Source organism: Pelophylax lessonae (assembly GCF_965119305.1).
Source record: "Pelophylax lessonae genome assembly, chromosome: 7".
Taxonomy (NCBI): domain Eukaryota; kingdom Metazoa; phylum Chordata; class Amphibia; order Anura; family Ranidae; genus Pelophylax; species Pelophylax lessonae.
In genome coordinates, this window is record NC_138774.1 from 86,816,890 (window position 1) to 86,832,795 (window position 15,906).

The 15,906-nt window shown below is 42.0% G+C and overlaps 1 protein-coding gene across 1 annotated transcript; it reads right to left on the bottom strand.

Annotated features, from left to right (window-relative positions):
• Positions 1-10,725: 10,725 nt before the first annotated feature.
• LOC309560483 (olfactory receptor 8D1-like) lies at positions 10,726-11,655 on the bottom strand (the record flags this gene model as incomplete). The annotated part of the gene is made up of 1 exon (XM_082264116.1): positions 10,726-11,655. The coding sequence occupies one exon, from the start codon at positions 11,653-11,655 to the stop codon at positions 10,726-10,728; it is 930 nt and encodes a 309-aa protein (XP_082120242.1).
• Between the last annotated feature and the right edge of the window lie 4,251 nt (positions 11,656-15,906).

Genomic DNA, 15,906 nt, shown 5'->3' on the forward strand with positions numbered 1-15,906 from the left:
GGAAGCTGTTAAAATTCCTGCACATATGCATGAATAAATACAATCCACATGTAAAGATATTGGATAAACCGCGAAAGAGGTATGGATCTATGCGTTTTGCCAACACTACAGGCTTCTTCAGGATCCAACTTCTATTTCGTGTAGACCTCCACAATCCATCAGTAAACCATAAATGCAAAGAACATCCTATTATTATGTTTCTTGAAAGGGTAGAGGGACAACAGGTCTAATTTTAAATGTGATTTTGAGTCTGAACATTGAAAGTGTTAATGGGAATATCAACACTAAATTGGGAATCACAAAAAAATCCAATCTCCCCAGCAGAATGAGAACATCAGATAATAAACTCCAAATAAACCCAGTCATTGTCAGATATAGCACATTGAAGCATCCATATCCCAGTGGCAAAACCCATATCCAAGAGTCCCTCGTTCCCCTTCTCCAAGAAAGGAAATGCCAATTAGTAATTTATCTACCCCCTTGAGAGGGCCTTAGGCGGGTTCCTCTGGTTATAGGGAAAGGGTCAGAGTAGCATCCATGAAGACGCACTCTGGCCGATGGCGAGGAGTACAGGGACCGTAGGATGTTCGTGAAACGGGGTCCAAAACCCCATCTCTCGAGCACCCCAAAGATGTAAGGCGACGTTACCGTATCGAAGGCTTTTTGAATATCAAGGGAAAGGAGAAATCCCTTCTGCGGAGGCCCGCCATCCCAGGCGGAGCCTAGGACCGTGATCAAGTCCACTGCTCGTCGAATTTGATCCGTTCCCTGTCTACCTGGGATAAACCCTGCCTGATCCTTATGCACATATTGGGAAATAAAAGCATTCAGTCTGTTCGTGAGTAGCTTAGTGAGGATTTTGACATCATTATTGATGAGGGAAATAGGTCTATAGTTAGAAACATCACTAGGATCCTTAGCGGGTTTGGGGATAACCGAGATAAGAGCAGCATTGAGATCTGGGGACAGCTGGGTACCCGAGGACAATGAGTTGAAAAATTTCGTTAGGTGTGGGGCTAGAGTGTCTGCGAACGTTTTGTAATATATCGGCGAAAAAACGTCAGGGCCCGGGGTTGAAGAGGTTTTCAAATTCTTGATGACATCACGGACCTCGGCTTCAGAGATTGGGTCTTCTAGGCTCTTCCTATGAGAAGAGGAGAGCGTAGGGAGGGGGATCGAGTCCAGGAAACGTTCGGACGCCCCTGTGGCGTGTGATCCGTTGTCGTACAGTTCGGAAAATAATTTCTGGAAAGCCGCCATAATCGGGGCTGGATTTTGGGATAAAGCGCCAGTAGGCAGTCTGATCTTAGGGAAGGCCCGGACTCGGGCCCTAGGGGTCAGCCTAGAGGCCAAGCGGGAGCCTATCTTGTCACGTTCCGAGTAGAAGCGTGCGCCAGTCCAACGAAGATGCTTTTCCGCAGCCGTGGTAAGCGCCATGTTCAGGGCCACCTTGGCTTCGTCAAGGAGACGCAAAGAGTCCGCCGTGGGATGCCGCTTGTGACTTTTACGTAAAGAGTGGAAGGAGCGTTCGAGAGTAATTAGATCAAGTCGCCGCTCACGCTTGAGCTTGGATGCCAGTTGAATGATATGCCCCCGGGTGACGGCTTTATGAGCCGCCCAAAGGGAAACCGGGGAGATATCATTCACGTCATTCAGTCGAAAATATTCCTTTATCCCATTTTCGATCATTGTGCAGTGGGCCGGGTTGGTTAAAATCGATTCATTAAGTCGCCAGTACGACGGAGCCGCAGAGCGAGTCGGTATGGAAAAGGAGATGGAGACTATAGAGTGGTCAGATAGAGGTGTATCGCGAATGTCAGATCTATAAACATTGGGGACCAAGGGAGCGGGGACGAAAACATGATCAATCCGAGCATAAGTGCGATGAGGGGCCGAGTAATGGGTGTAGTCCTTAGAGGTAGGATGTTGCTCCCTCCATATGTCGACAAGACCCATGAAGGAGATCGTCTTGGCGACCCTGAAGCTCTGTCGGGGAGGTTGTTTGTACGGAGAAGACAACGGCCTGGATTTGTCCAGGCTGCGGTCAAATGCCAAATTAGAGTCACCCCCGAGGATCAAGGAACCAACCGCATGTTTAGAGATCAGGTCGGCCAGAGTAGAAAAAAATTTAGTCTGACCCTTGTTAGGGGCATAATACGACACAAATGTGAAAGTCTGCCCTGCTATGTCACCTACCAGGATAAGAAAACGCCCTGCGGGGTCCCGGACTGTCTTGGTGGGGGAGAACTTCACCCTGCCCGAAAAGAAGATGGCCACCCCCCCAGTCTTAGAGTCAGAGTTCGCCAAATAGAACAGCGGGTACTTAGCATGGACAAAGGAGGGGTTGTATGAGGGGAAAAATGAGTCTCTTGTAGAAATAAAATGTCGTAATGTGTGGTGTGGTAATATTGAAACAACTTACGCCTCTTGAGGGGGGAGTTGAGACCCTGGACATTATGGGAAGCCAATCTCAGCGGTGGAGCTCGCAGGTCAGAGGAGGCCATAGTACCAATGGATGAGCAGCGCAGACGTGGAGCTTGCGGACGGAGCGGCCCGATGAGGGCCCGTGGAGTGGAGCCAGAGCTGGAGGACCATAGCAGCACGTTGACCTAGGACAAGAGGAGAAAAAGAGACAAGAGGGAAGGAGAAAAAGGGAGGGAAGAAAAGGAGAGGGGGGAGGAAGCGGAGAAGCACATGGATAGAAATAGTCATCAGTGAAGACCATAAACAAAACCATACAAATGCATTAACAGTAGCAGCATTATACAACGGTGACAAAAAGTCACATCCAGGGTGGCGCCCGGTCAAACAACGCCCAGACGCAAACCCGGATCAGTCCACCGGGAACAGGACCCGGGGTAGCCCCAGGGGGGCACAAGAATGTCATCTCGTGCAACCGCCGGGGCAAGTGGAGTGGCATGACAGCCGCTCCGGCAAAGGCTCAAAAAATGGGGAGAAAGAGCCAAAAGGGACTCCCCCCCCGGAGGAAGCATCGTGGGGAGAAAAGCTCCCCACAATGCTCCTCCTGTAAAGTAACAGCACCATATTTAAATGAAGCTCACAAAGGCACCAGGAGAGTAACTATAAGACTCATAAAACATTCTCAGATATAGAAGATGGTAGAAAAAGAAAAATGTAGGGTAAGATACCCATTAATGTCCTGGACAAGGACCAAAACAGCAAAAATAAAAAATTTCAGTCAGCAGTACCAGCCAGCCGAGAACCGGGTCGGCGTGGCAAAAGGAAAAATGGTAGATCTTCCCAGTGTGGGAAGCAGTTCAGCAAAAAGGTAAAACACTCAGAGCCACATTGTGGGAGTCTCAGGGAGGTCCGGATTCCTTAGACCGCTTGTGTTGCTGCTTTTGCCACAGAGGGATCACAGGACTGGACGGTGTGGGGCGCTTGGAGGATGAAGATCTCTGAGTCCCAGGGATTGGTGCGTCGTGGGAAAGGATACCCAAATGAAGGAGCAATTTCTCGCCGTCAGCCATAGAAGAGAAGCCATAGGTTTTCTGACGGAAAGAGAAGCTGAGGCGAAAGGGGAAAGACCACCAATACTTAACGTTCTTCTGGGTAAAGACCGTGAGCAAGGGTTTGAGGGAACGTCTCCTTTGGATGGTGAACGGTGAAATGTCCGCAAATATTTGGATTGGATGACCCATGGCGGTCAGTTGGGGAGAGGACCTGGACAGTTTCATAATTTCCTCTTTCACTGAATAGTAATGGGGCTTCACGATAATGTCCCTGGGGAGGCCATCCTTACGAGGGGGCTGCAGGGACCTGTGAGCACGGTCCAATTCAAGGCGGCTTGCAGAGATGCCAGGTATCAGGTCAGTGATAAAGGATTGCACCGCAGCCGTGACATCCGTTATGGATTCCGGGATCCCCCGGATCCTAAAATTGTAACGACGGGATCTATTCTCCAAATCGTCTATCTTGGCTAGCGCCGTCTCAAGCTGGTCCTGGATGTCCTGTATTCTAGCTGTGTTCTGGTTGGTTCTGGCTATAGTATGATCAGCTTTCTGTTCAATGGCTTCTATGCGGGACCCCAGATTCTGCAAGTCCCCCTGAATAGTGGACGTGATCTGAGCAGCCGTGTGGAATAGGCCCCTGGCCAACATTGTTGAGAACATGGCCATCATTCCCTGCATATTAGGGGGGCAATTAGGGTCGTCCAATTGAAGGCCAGGAATCTGGCCTGGGCCGGGTGAAAAGTCTGCCATGGGGGAAAGGAGAAGTTCCTCCAGTGTGCGGCCTATATAGGACTCTGTGGAGGCCGGGGAACATGGGGGGGATGGAGAGGTACTCACGGGGTGAGCAGTACTGTCCCTGGGTGTCTGTGGGGTAGCTGGGGGGTCCGCTATGTCCTCCGAATCCGCAATCCCTCCTCGAGGTCCGGGTGGTGGTGCTGCCACCGCCATCTTGGCGTATGAAGGCCGCGGGAGGTCCGGGGTCAGAGACCGCTCCAGGTTCCGCCTGACCGGGACCGCTGACATAGAAAGGTGCCCGGATAGTTCGGGGAAGCCGCGGGTGCCTCGATGGAGCCGGAGGTGCCGTGTATGTAGCGTAGCAAGCTCTTAGATGCCGGAGCAGGACGGAGCTCCAGGATCAGACGTCCATGCCGGGCTGCCACGCATGCGCACGCCTACACTTTTAAAGATACCTTGCAACATTGTTACATAGTTACATAGTTAGTCAGATTTAAAAAGGACACAAGTCCATCTAGCTCAACCAATAAAAAAACAATAAACTTTAATGAAATCCCAACCATACAATCCCATATGCACAATCCTATACCCGCAGTTGATCCAGAGGAAGGCGGAAAAACCCTCAAGTGAGCTAGCCCCCCAGCACCACGTGTGCTACCGACGTATTGCTACGTCGGTTCACGCAGGAACAATTAGTGGCGGGCAGTCGGGAAGCTGTTAAAATTCCTGCACATATGCATGAATAAATACAATCCACATGTAAAGATATTGGATAAACCGCGAAAGAGGTATGGATCTATGCGTTTTGCCAACACTACAGGCTTCTTCAGGATCCAACTTCTATTTCGTGTAGACCTCCACAATCCATCAGTAAACCATAAATGCAAAGAACATCCTATTATTATGATTCTTGAAAGGGTAGAGGGACAACAGGTCTAATTTTAAATGTGATTTTGAGTCTGAACATTGAAAGTGTTAATGGGAATATCAACACTAAATTGGGAATCACAAAAAAATCCAATCTCCCCAGCAGAATGAGAACATCAGATAATAAACCCCAAATAAACCCAGTCATTGTCAGATATAGCACATTGAAGCATCCATATCCCAGTGGCAAAACCCATATCCAAGAGTCCCTCGTTCCCCTTCTCCAAGAAAGGAAATGCCAATTAGTAATTTATCTACCCCCTTGAGAGGGCCTTAGGTCACAGTTAAATCTGTCAGGTAGTCCAGCTGTTGCTACAAAGACAATTTGGTAGAAGATTCAATTTCATGAAAGAGTGAATAGATTATGTGATTCAAATAATATATTTTTTTTTCAAATCTCTATGAAGATTAATGTTCCAGAGATTTTTCAGGTAGATTTATTGTGTATAATTGTAATATTCCATAACCACGTATCTAGGTTTGTATAGTATATTTACTTCATTCATATTTTATATAATGTATTATATATAATTTATATACATATGTTTATTTATGTTATACATCATATCTCTGTGCAGTATGTCCAGTAATATTACATGTTCATTGGCAGTAGGCTGCCATCTTGTGGCGTTTTAAGTTTTTATCTCAATTGAACTGCAGTGGCTCATTTACTTTATTATACTGCTCTCTAGTGTGTTTATACTTGTATTAATTTTCAAAACACCCTTACAGTATCTTTTATTGGTATTATTTGTATTAAAGCAGATGCAAACCAAATAGTTAAAAACTCATAAACACTTTTATATGCCACTGTGATTTCATTAGTCATATGTGTTCTTTAAAAATTGCAGCTTTTATTAAAATAATACTCGGCAATCCTGTGCTAAAAATTACCAGAGCAAGATATTGGTACAAATTATAGGGTACTAAGAGCAAATTGAACATATATTGGCTATACTATCCTCAGAATGACCAATTCCTTCTTAAGTCTATATAAATAAGATTTGTAGGGAAAGACCTGTATAATAATTATAATTGTTTATTTTATTTCACAACAATTAATTAACGAAAGCATCCATGTCACATTTAAACACTTTTTTTTATTTGTAAAATGTATAGTCTATTTCTTGAACTTTACTATACACCACATACAGAAAACAATGTTTTAGACAGATTCTACTTTCTTGTTATGTGGATGTCAATATGCACTAATGATGTCAACAATTGTTTATAAAAAAGGACATTACTAATCTACTTAAAGTGTAGTTGTACTGTATGCAAATAAAATATGGACACCGTTAAGTTCCTCAAAATACCTTTAATTTTCCATCTAGCTCTCAGAAAATGCCCTTGAAAATCCTATACAAAACCAACTTCATTTTTCTTCCACTTCTTACAGAAAGTCACAAACACTGACTATCTGAGTTATAGCATTTGAATGGGGTTAGGCAAATATATCTCCCGTTCAACAGATACTGACCACAAGCATGCAGGGAGGTCATTTTCATTTTTATTGAAAATTACGTATGTGCTTGCCTTTACCTTCCCTGTACTCTTTAGTGCTGCTGATCCAAAGGGAGTCTGTACCTACCAGCATCATACCAACCAGTGACACATCCCTGCTCATCAACCAGAGGCACATTCAGCTATCAGCCAAGGATTCCTCACTGACAGGTGAATGTAATCAAATAGCTTGAAACAGCGTGAGGTCTCCCCAAAATTCAAAGGATGCATTGGTATGGATTTTAAGGGGGGTCCTTAAAAAAATGCCATGGGGTTCCCCAAAATTCTATGCCAGACCCTTCGAGACCAGATTGGATTTTAACCACTTTACCACCGGAGGATTTTGCTGTCTTCCGTCCAGGCCACTTTTTGCGATTCGGCGCTGTGCGACTTCAACTGACAATTGCGCGGTCGTGCGACGCCGTACCCAAACGAAATTTACGTCCTTTTTTTCCCACAAACAGAGCTTTCTTTTGGTGGTATTTGATCACCTGTGCGATTTTTACTTTTTGCGCTATAAACAAAAAAAGAGCGTTTATTTTGAAAAAATAACAATATTTTTAACATTTTTTTATATGAAATTCCCCCCAAAAAAGATGTAAAAACCAATTTTTTTAAAAATTTTTGGCCAATTTGTTTTATGCTACATATGTTTGGTAAAAAAAATCGCAATAAGCGTATTTTGATTGGTTTGCGCAAAAGTTATTGCGTTTACTAACAAAGGGAAAGATTTCTGTCATTTTTGGTGTTTTTTTTTTAACGCGTAATGGCGGCGATCTGCGATTTTTTTTGCGGGACTGCGACATTGCGGCGGACAGATCGGACCCTTGACTGACATTTTTGACACTTTTGGGGGTACCAGTGACATTACTGCAGTAATCAGTGCTATAAATATGCACTGTTACTGTAAAAATGACACTGGCAGGGAAGGGGTTAATTTTATTGGAGAGGGAGGGGTTAATGTATGCCTGGTGCTTACTGACGTGTAGGGGGGGAGGTGACTATGTGATTCATGGACAGATCGGATGTCCAGCTATGCTGAACAGTCCGATCTGTCACTCCCTGTCACTATGGAGATCCGCCCGCTGTGTTTACACACAGCGGGCGGATCTCCAGACTCGATCCCCGACGATCGGGTAAGAGCAGCGGCGATCGCCGCTGCTCCTCCCCTGGCCCGACTCCCGCTGTGAATGAAAACAGCGGGAGCGAGCCTCCGGCGGCGCGCAAGCGCCGCCCAGAAGGGGGAGTGTCCAGTCACGTTAATACTACGTGGCTGGACGATAACGAACCACTCTGCCGCAGTAGTATTACTGTGAGCGGTTGCAGAGTGGTTAAGGGGGAACCTCACACAAAAAAACAAGATAAAAAAGCATGAGGTCTTTTCCAAAATCTATACAAGACTAACCCGAGCATGCAGCTTGGGTGGCCAGGAAGGGAGGGAGACAAGTATATGCCCCCCTACATATATGGTCAATGACATCACTTGGTGACCCTGCACTTTTGCTTATATTGCAGTGGTTGGGATGACGTTCAGTGGGAGTCAAGCAGTGGGTTTGGACGTGTCGGAGGACAGGGTTTTTTTTTTTTCTTCAGTTAGTGGCCTTTGGTATGGGCACTATATATCCCTTACTCATTCACATAGAGGGAAACCAGAATCTAGGGCCCCCTTATTTTTAAAGGGGGCCTCAAGATTATGATACGTATGGAGTTTGTGCAGAAACCCATACCATTTTTTTTCCTTTTTTTGACTTTGAAAGACCCCACTTAAAATCCATACAAGCCTTAAAGAGCCTGGTGTGAATTTTGGAGGGACTGTTTTTTTTTTTTTCACCACTAACCTTGCTGTTTGTTTACATTCACCTGTCAGTCTGGAATCCCTGGCTGTCAGCTGAATTTTCTGGGTGGGTAATAAATTGTTCTTAGCCTATTAACTTTCATGGTCAAATGTTCTTAAGTTACTTTTCTCTTAGGATCGACTGTTAGTGGTTGTTACATTCGCTTAGCGAAAGGCAACAAAGAAACGACTACACACATATTACAGTACAATCATTATGGGAATTACTGTAATTGTCATGCTTGCAAAAATATTGAGACAAGTGCAAAGTCAATCTTTTTTTACAAATAGACCTTTAAATAAATGACATTTAGTTTGCTAGAACACTGCATGTCATAAGCAATTGCCTTTTTTCTTACTTTGTTAAATATCAGTCCTGCAGCCTTTTTGCCGCCACTTCCTATCTATATATATGCACTCCAGAAACTGCTGTACATCATTTCTCAGTGGGTTTCTTGAAGATGACAGCAGTCAAACATGCTGTTTGTAAACTGTACTGGAAGGGCATGTGATTGGGTGAAAAGATAGGGGAACAATTTGGGAGACAGGGATGAAGTGTTGTAATCCCATAAAAGGAAGAGCATGCAGAACAACCTTTATGGCAAAATCACTGGGTATTATTTTAGTAAACGATTAACGTTAACGTTTGACCACTAGCTGCACAAGCCAATTCTGACACTTCTCACGTGTGAAATGTATTATTATTATTATTTTTTTTTTTTTACCAGATAATTATTTAGAACCCTCGAACATTATATATTTTCTGAAAGTAGAGGTCTGGAGAAAAAAAATGTTTGTTGATGCAATTTTTTATGTCACACAATATTTGCGCAGCTGTTTTTTCAAACACTTTTTTGGGGAAAAAAAATACACTTTAATTAATGTCAATGCACAAAAACACAGCATTATACCTAATTGTTTAGTAAATTATTAAAGATAATGTTATGCAGAGTAAATAGATACCTAACATGTAAACCTTTAAAATGTGCCTCTGGAATGGCAACAAACTACAGCACATAAAAATCTTCATAGTTGATGATTTAAAAGCATTTACAGGTTACCAGTTTAGAGTTAGAATGGAGGTCTGGTGCTAGAATGATTGCTCTCGCTAGGACGTTCTTGGCAATACCTCACATTTAAGCTGCAATCGCCATTCACTAATGCGAGCGGGACCTATGTCGTTGTGCGTGAGCACTGGGGAAGGAGACCCATTACAGTCATTTAAATTGTATTATTTATTTAATTAAAATTTTACACTTTTGCTTTCATTTTTTTTAAAATTAACTTTATTGCTACCACAAGGAATGAACAACATTCCTTGTGATAGCATGGGCAGTGACAGGTACTCCTAATTATTAGACCCCAGGTCCCTTCCCTGCCCTCAAAAGCAAGTCGGTAATGGCAGCCTGGGAAAGCGGCAGAAGACATCAGGATGGTCCACAGATGAAGGTGAACCAGCAGCTTTATAGCAGCTCAGATCACTTTACATTATATAGAATCACCAGTAGAAAAAAAAACATAGCAGCTGCAGCCATGACCCTTGTAGAACCACTAAAACCCGAGGATGAGTGGGTTTGTCCTTAAGGCAACAAGTGGTTAGGATTGAAAAATATTTTTTAAACACGTAAAGCAGTATTAAACCCAAAATCAAACATTTATTATATTGCCGCTTACCAATTCTTAGATGGGATGGCTGCATTATTTCCTTTTTAGGTTTTCTTTTCAAACACACAAGATCTCCAGCAGAATGTATCAGTTTACATGAATGAGAGAAAACACCTAACACTGGCAGGGAGTGATTAAAATGATCAGGTTTTTTTTGTTTATGTAAAAACTTTATCCCAAATGGAAAAATAACTGTTTCATTTGATTATAAATTGTGAGTTGGAGTTTGGATTTAATTTGTTAGTGTATCTAAATCTACTAGTACATCTTACACTCCCCCTCCCCTCCCCCTCAGAATGACAATGCTGCTCTCTGCTGTGCCTCCTGTTCTCTTTCCTCCAGAGTTGTGTCTCACTAATACAGGAGGGGTGTTACTGGCTGGATCACCAGGTGAAAACCGTGGAAAAAAAAAAAAACAAAGAAAAGAAAACTGATGCAGACACCACATCTAACATCTGGTAAATTGCAATATAATACATTTTAGGTTTTGGGTTTAATACAGCTTTAAAAATACTGTACCATGAGATTTTGGCATTTGTATTCACATATACTTTACACATAACAATAAACATTAGTATAATAATCATATTAAACTTTAGGCAGAACCAGAATTCTCCTTCTCCTTTGTAAGGCTGTTTTTACATCTTTGTTTTTTAAACTGTAAATTACCGGGTTCAGCACTGGGACTGCAGCTGTATTGAACAAAGAAGAAAATTTTGTGAAGCTTAAATTAATTAATGAGTTTGGTCTCAGGTACTGGAAGACAAGTGAGGTATAAAGCAGGGTAACAACTGTGAGATGAGAAGAACATGTGTAGAAGGCTTTGCGTCGGCCAGCACTGGACTGAATCTTTAGAATGGTGGAAATTATGAAAACATAAGAGATGAACGTCAAAGCAAATGGAAGAAAAGCAGATCCAAAACTACCCATAATTAGTATATAGAGCTGCAGGACAGAAGTGTCGTTGCAGGATAGCTTAATAAAAGGTACAATGTCACAGAAGAAGTGGTTGATTTTGTTGGAAATGAAACACTTTAGTTTGAGTAATTCAATATGAATCGGTATTCCTTCTAAGAAACCACAAACCCAACACATTGTGGCTAAAAATCCACAGACCTTATAATTCATTATCTGATGATAATGTAAGGGAACACAGATGGCTACGTAACGATCATAGCTCATCGCTGTCATAATCAGCAATTCGTCACATATCAAGCTTAAAAAGAATAAAATGTGTACTACACAACCAGTAAAAGAAATAGTATTGTTGCCTGATATAAAGGATGTAATGACTTTATTTAAAGAGACTGTGGAGCAGCAAATATCTATGATAGATAAATTGGCCAGAAAGAAATACATTGGAGTATGTAAACAAGGATCCAGACATACCAGTAGAAAAATGATCATATTACCACCAAGGGTGAGAAGATACATGGTCAGGACCATCAAAAAAATTGGAAGCTGCCACTCAGGATAATCAGAAACCCCAATAATGTTAAAATAGGTTGTTATATTCATAGTTATCTGATCTGTGAGTATTTATTTGACTGAATTATGAAAATAACAATACTGAACCCTGAAAGAAGAATTCAAATTTGTGCAAACAAAATTCAGCTTTACACAGAAAGGAATCAATTGATCATACTGACATGCTTGTAGCCAGCACATTCAAGTGCAATAAACATTTCTTAACAGCATATAGAAAATCTGAGCGTTGTAGAGGTTATATGTAACATGAAAAACGTCCTAACAACATCTATATTGTAAATTTAGTAAAGCTTGTAATGACCTGGGCTTTCTGATAAAGTAGATGAAGTATAAAAATAAAATAAATCTTCAGTCAAGGACGTGGCAGCATTTCTTTTTATTTAAAGCTGTTAATATCAAAACTAGGATTTTGCAGTCACATAGCACCTTGGGTGTTTTCCTCAATGGGCCCAAAGCCCAGTAGAGCAGAATGTTTCACATTAAACAAAACAATGATTCACAAAACTTGCTAATTGTTTTTAACACTATGAAAATATGTTTCAGTAACTTCTTCTGTTGATAAAATATATCTAAAGCCATAACATTAAAATATTTATTATTATGATTATTATTCATATTCAGGATTTACTATATATAGTGCCAACAGTTTTCTCAGCGCTTTACAACACGAGGGTAGACAGTACAGTTACAATACAATTCAATACAGGAGGAATCAGAGGGCCCTGCTCATTAGAGCTTACAATCTAAGAGGGAAGGATCAAATGATACAAAAGGTAATAGCTGTGAGGGATGAGCTGATTGTACTGTTGTTAGGTGTGGGCAGGATAGGCTTTTCTGAAGAGAAAAGTTTTCAGCGATTGCTTAATAGTGGATAGAGTTGGAGATAGTTGGACAGATTGGGGTAGGGAATTCCAAAGGATGAAAGAGGCTCGGGAGAAGTCCTGGAGGCGAGTATGGAAGGAGGTGAAGTGGGAGCCAGAGAGCAGGAGGAAGGAACGAAGAGGAGAATTTGGTTGGTATTTTGAGACTAGGTTAGTATTGTAGCTGAGGGTTTTTGGGGATCGCCTAAAAGCAAACAGAGTAAGAGATAAACGGATAGATTGGGGAAGGGAGTTACATAGATTGGAAGAGGCACTGGATTTGTATTTGTATTCGTTTTGAATAGAGGGGAAATGCTTAAACCCTTGCCAAATATGTTGACTTCAGATACATTTAGGGTATTATTCTTCTAATTTGTTGCCTGTTTATTTAGAAAAAAAACAGGTAATCTTTTACAAAAAAGTAATCTAAATGAAAGAAACCATGACAGCATACAGTAGTTAGGCTGTGGTAAAGTGGAACTTTAGTCAGAAAATTAAGTTCTGATAGATCACTTTATACTGACCCCTTTTGCAGGTATAGCTTTGTAAAACATTAAATATAAGTGCCTATACTGTTTAAAATTCAGTAAGGCACTGTCTGACCATGCTCTGTACAGCCTCATTTGTGCTATATTCTTGGCACTGTGCTGATATTTAAATAATCAGTGAGTCGCTAAAGGCCATCTAGAAAGAAGTATAGTGTCTGAGAGTCCCCAGGCACCACATCCCTGAGAAAATGTTAAAAAAAAAATATATATATATATATATATATATATATATATATATATATATATATATGGAGTGGAAGATGGGTTTTTAAAGGTGCCAACACACATAAATGTATAAAATAAAAAGTGTAAATATATAATATAACATATCACATTTGTATTCAAAACATTAAAATAAAGATTGCATAAAAAACATCATGAGATATCAATACAGTTATTACAATGAAGATGCAGTGTATTCATCTCTACATGTTTCACCAGACTATGGCTTGTTCAGGAGCCTTTACAAATACTGCATATAGAATCAATAAAAATTTGGATTCGGAGAATTCCAATCCCCCAATTGGAGATCATTTCAATCCCTCTTCTTACAACAATACCTCCACAGTGAAATGCTTTCCAACCCTCAAGTAAACAAACCTAAATCCCATTCATTCCCAGTGCTTCAAGGGAATCCCAATATTTGGGCATTCACTCAACAGGTTACTAAAGAAATTGAAAGGGTAAATAGAAAAGAGGATCTGTATCCAATTTGACCCCTACTCAACAAGCAGCATTATGGTTCCTAAAAAGCAATCCAGAGATAAAGCCAGCAGATATAGGCAGCAGTGATGGACGAACATCGGACAGGGCGGTTGGCGAACGTCAGCCGAGAATTTTCTCAAAAGTCCGCGAACCGCAATTTCGCGGAGGGCCCCATTGACTTTAATGGGAGCTGAACTTTAAAAACTTTAGGTCATATTTGCAGCCACAAAAGACATACTAGCTGTGCACAAATTGTCCCAGCACATAGACAATGTCATAGCAGAAGTATTGCAATTGAAAAAGTTGCCCTAAAATTCTTTTTTTTTTTTTTTTTTACAGCAAAATGTTTTTTTTTTTTCATAAATCAGCCAGAACTGACAGCAGCCGGTAAATACATGTCAAATACATATAGGGTCCATTCACACATCTGTAAAATGGGTCCGCATCCATTTCACAATTTGGCAGAACCTTTACAGACCCATTTATTTTCAATTCCAGTCTGAAAAATTAGGCATTCACAGGATACAGAAGCAAGTGTCGGCCAGTATTGGCCCCAAAAATTAGCCCACATGGTTTTTTTTTTTTTTAAATAGAAAATACGTTTATTTGTGCTGTATAACTACAATACAAAATACCAAAACACATTAACACGTGAATTTCACACTTGTGAAACACTTAAAGTGAATTTTGTGAAACAAGGTATACCTTCACCATTCAAAAGATGAGGTACAATGATACAATGTTATAAATATCTCACTCAGCAGCACCCCGCCCTGGTAATATATCAATTACACCCTATCTATGAGCATTAATCAAACAGTTATATCCATACCCCAGCCCCACTGCCTCCCCTCATCCCCCAAGGACTTCAGAAAAAATAAAATCACAAAAAATTGATACATTAAATGTACGAGTACTCTCTAACCACCGTCTCCAGATTTTATCAAATTTCTTGGGACACCCCCTGTGTTTATAAGTTTGCGAGTGCTAAAAATAGATTCCTGAAGAAAAATGGTGAGAAATTTGTCAATGTCACAGTCAGGGAACAAACCTAACACACAGGGTAAAACATCCAACTGTAAGGGGGAGCCCATATGATCATGCAAAAACTTAATAACCTGTGTCCAGTAGGCCTGAATTTCTGGACAAGACCAAATGAGATGTATAAACGTACCCAGTTGCAAGGGGCAATGAGGGCAGGAGGAGTTGTATGACCGCCTATATTTCGATATTCTGAGCGGAGTAAGATAAGCTCTATGCAAGATGTACAGCTGAGTCACACGCTCTGAAAGTTTGGGCGAAGCCAACCTAGGGACCACCAAGATTTCGTCCCAATCCATCTCATCCAGGGGACCCGTATCCACAGCCCAGCGAGTCATGGCTGTGTAAGATCTTCTGAAATGGCCCGAGATTTTCCTGGCCTGCCGCAAGACGTCCTGGACCCCAGGGTATTTGGTAATGAATAACTGCACCACCAAGTTCAGGACGTGTGCCATGCATGGCACGTGTGTTATTTTGCCCTGTTTCAGCGCGCTCAGTAGATTGGCAACGTTGTCGCACACCACTTTACCAACTGTCAAATTGAGCGGTATCAGCCACTGATCTGCCTGTGAACGCAAAGCTGAAAGGAGTGCAGGACCAGTGTGGCTCTTGGCTTCCAGGCACAACAGACGCAGCACAGCATGGCAACGTCTCACCTGGCATGTGGAATAGGTTCTGGGGATCTTGGGCGGAGCATCGGAAGAGACGGTAGCAGCGGAAAAGGAGGAGTCAGCCGAGGAGGAGGGTGAGGATGGAGGAGGAGGATAAAAAGAGGCAGGCCTGCATGCAATCCGTGGCGGTACATCCAAATCTACACAGGTGCCACGGGTTACATGCTTGACGGCCGTCAGAAGGTTCACCCAGTGGGCAGTAAAAGTGATATACCTTCCCTGCCCGTGTTTGCTAGACAATGTGTCTTCGTAGATAACACCCCACTTCAATCTGTGGTATTGGGGGTCCACAGGTTTATCACACCAGTTCTACAAATAATTGGCCAGTATCTGTTGTCAATGTGTATAGCACAGTTAACACAGCAAAAGAGGCCAAAATTTTGCAGGACTAAAATACAATCTTAGAAAAGTATACTGTTAAATAACACCCCGCTTCAATATGTGCTATTGGGGGGC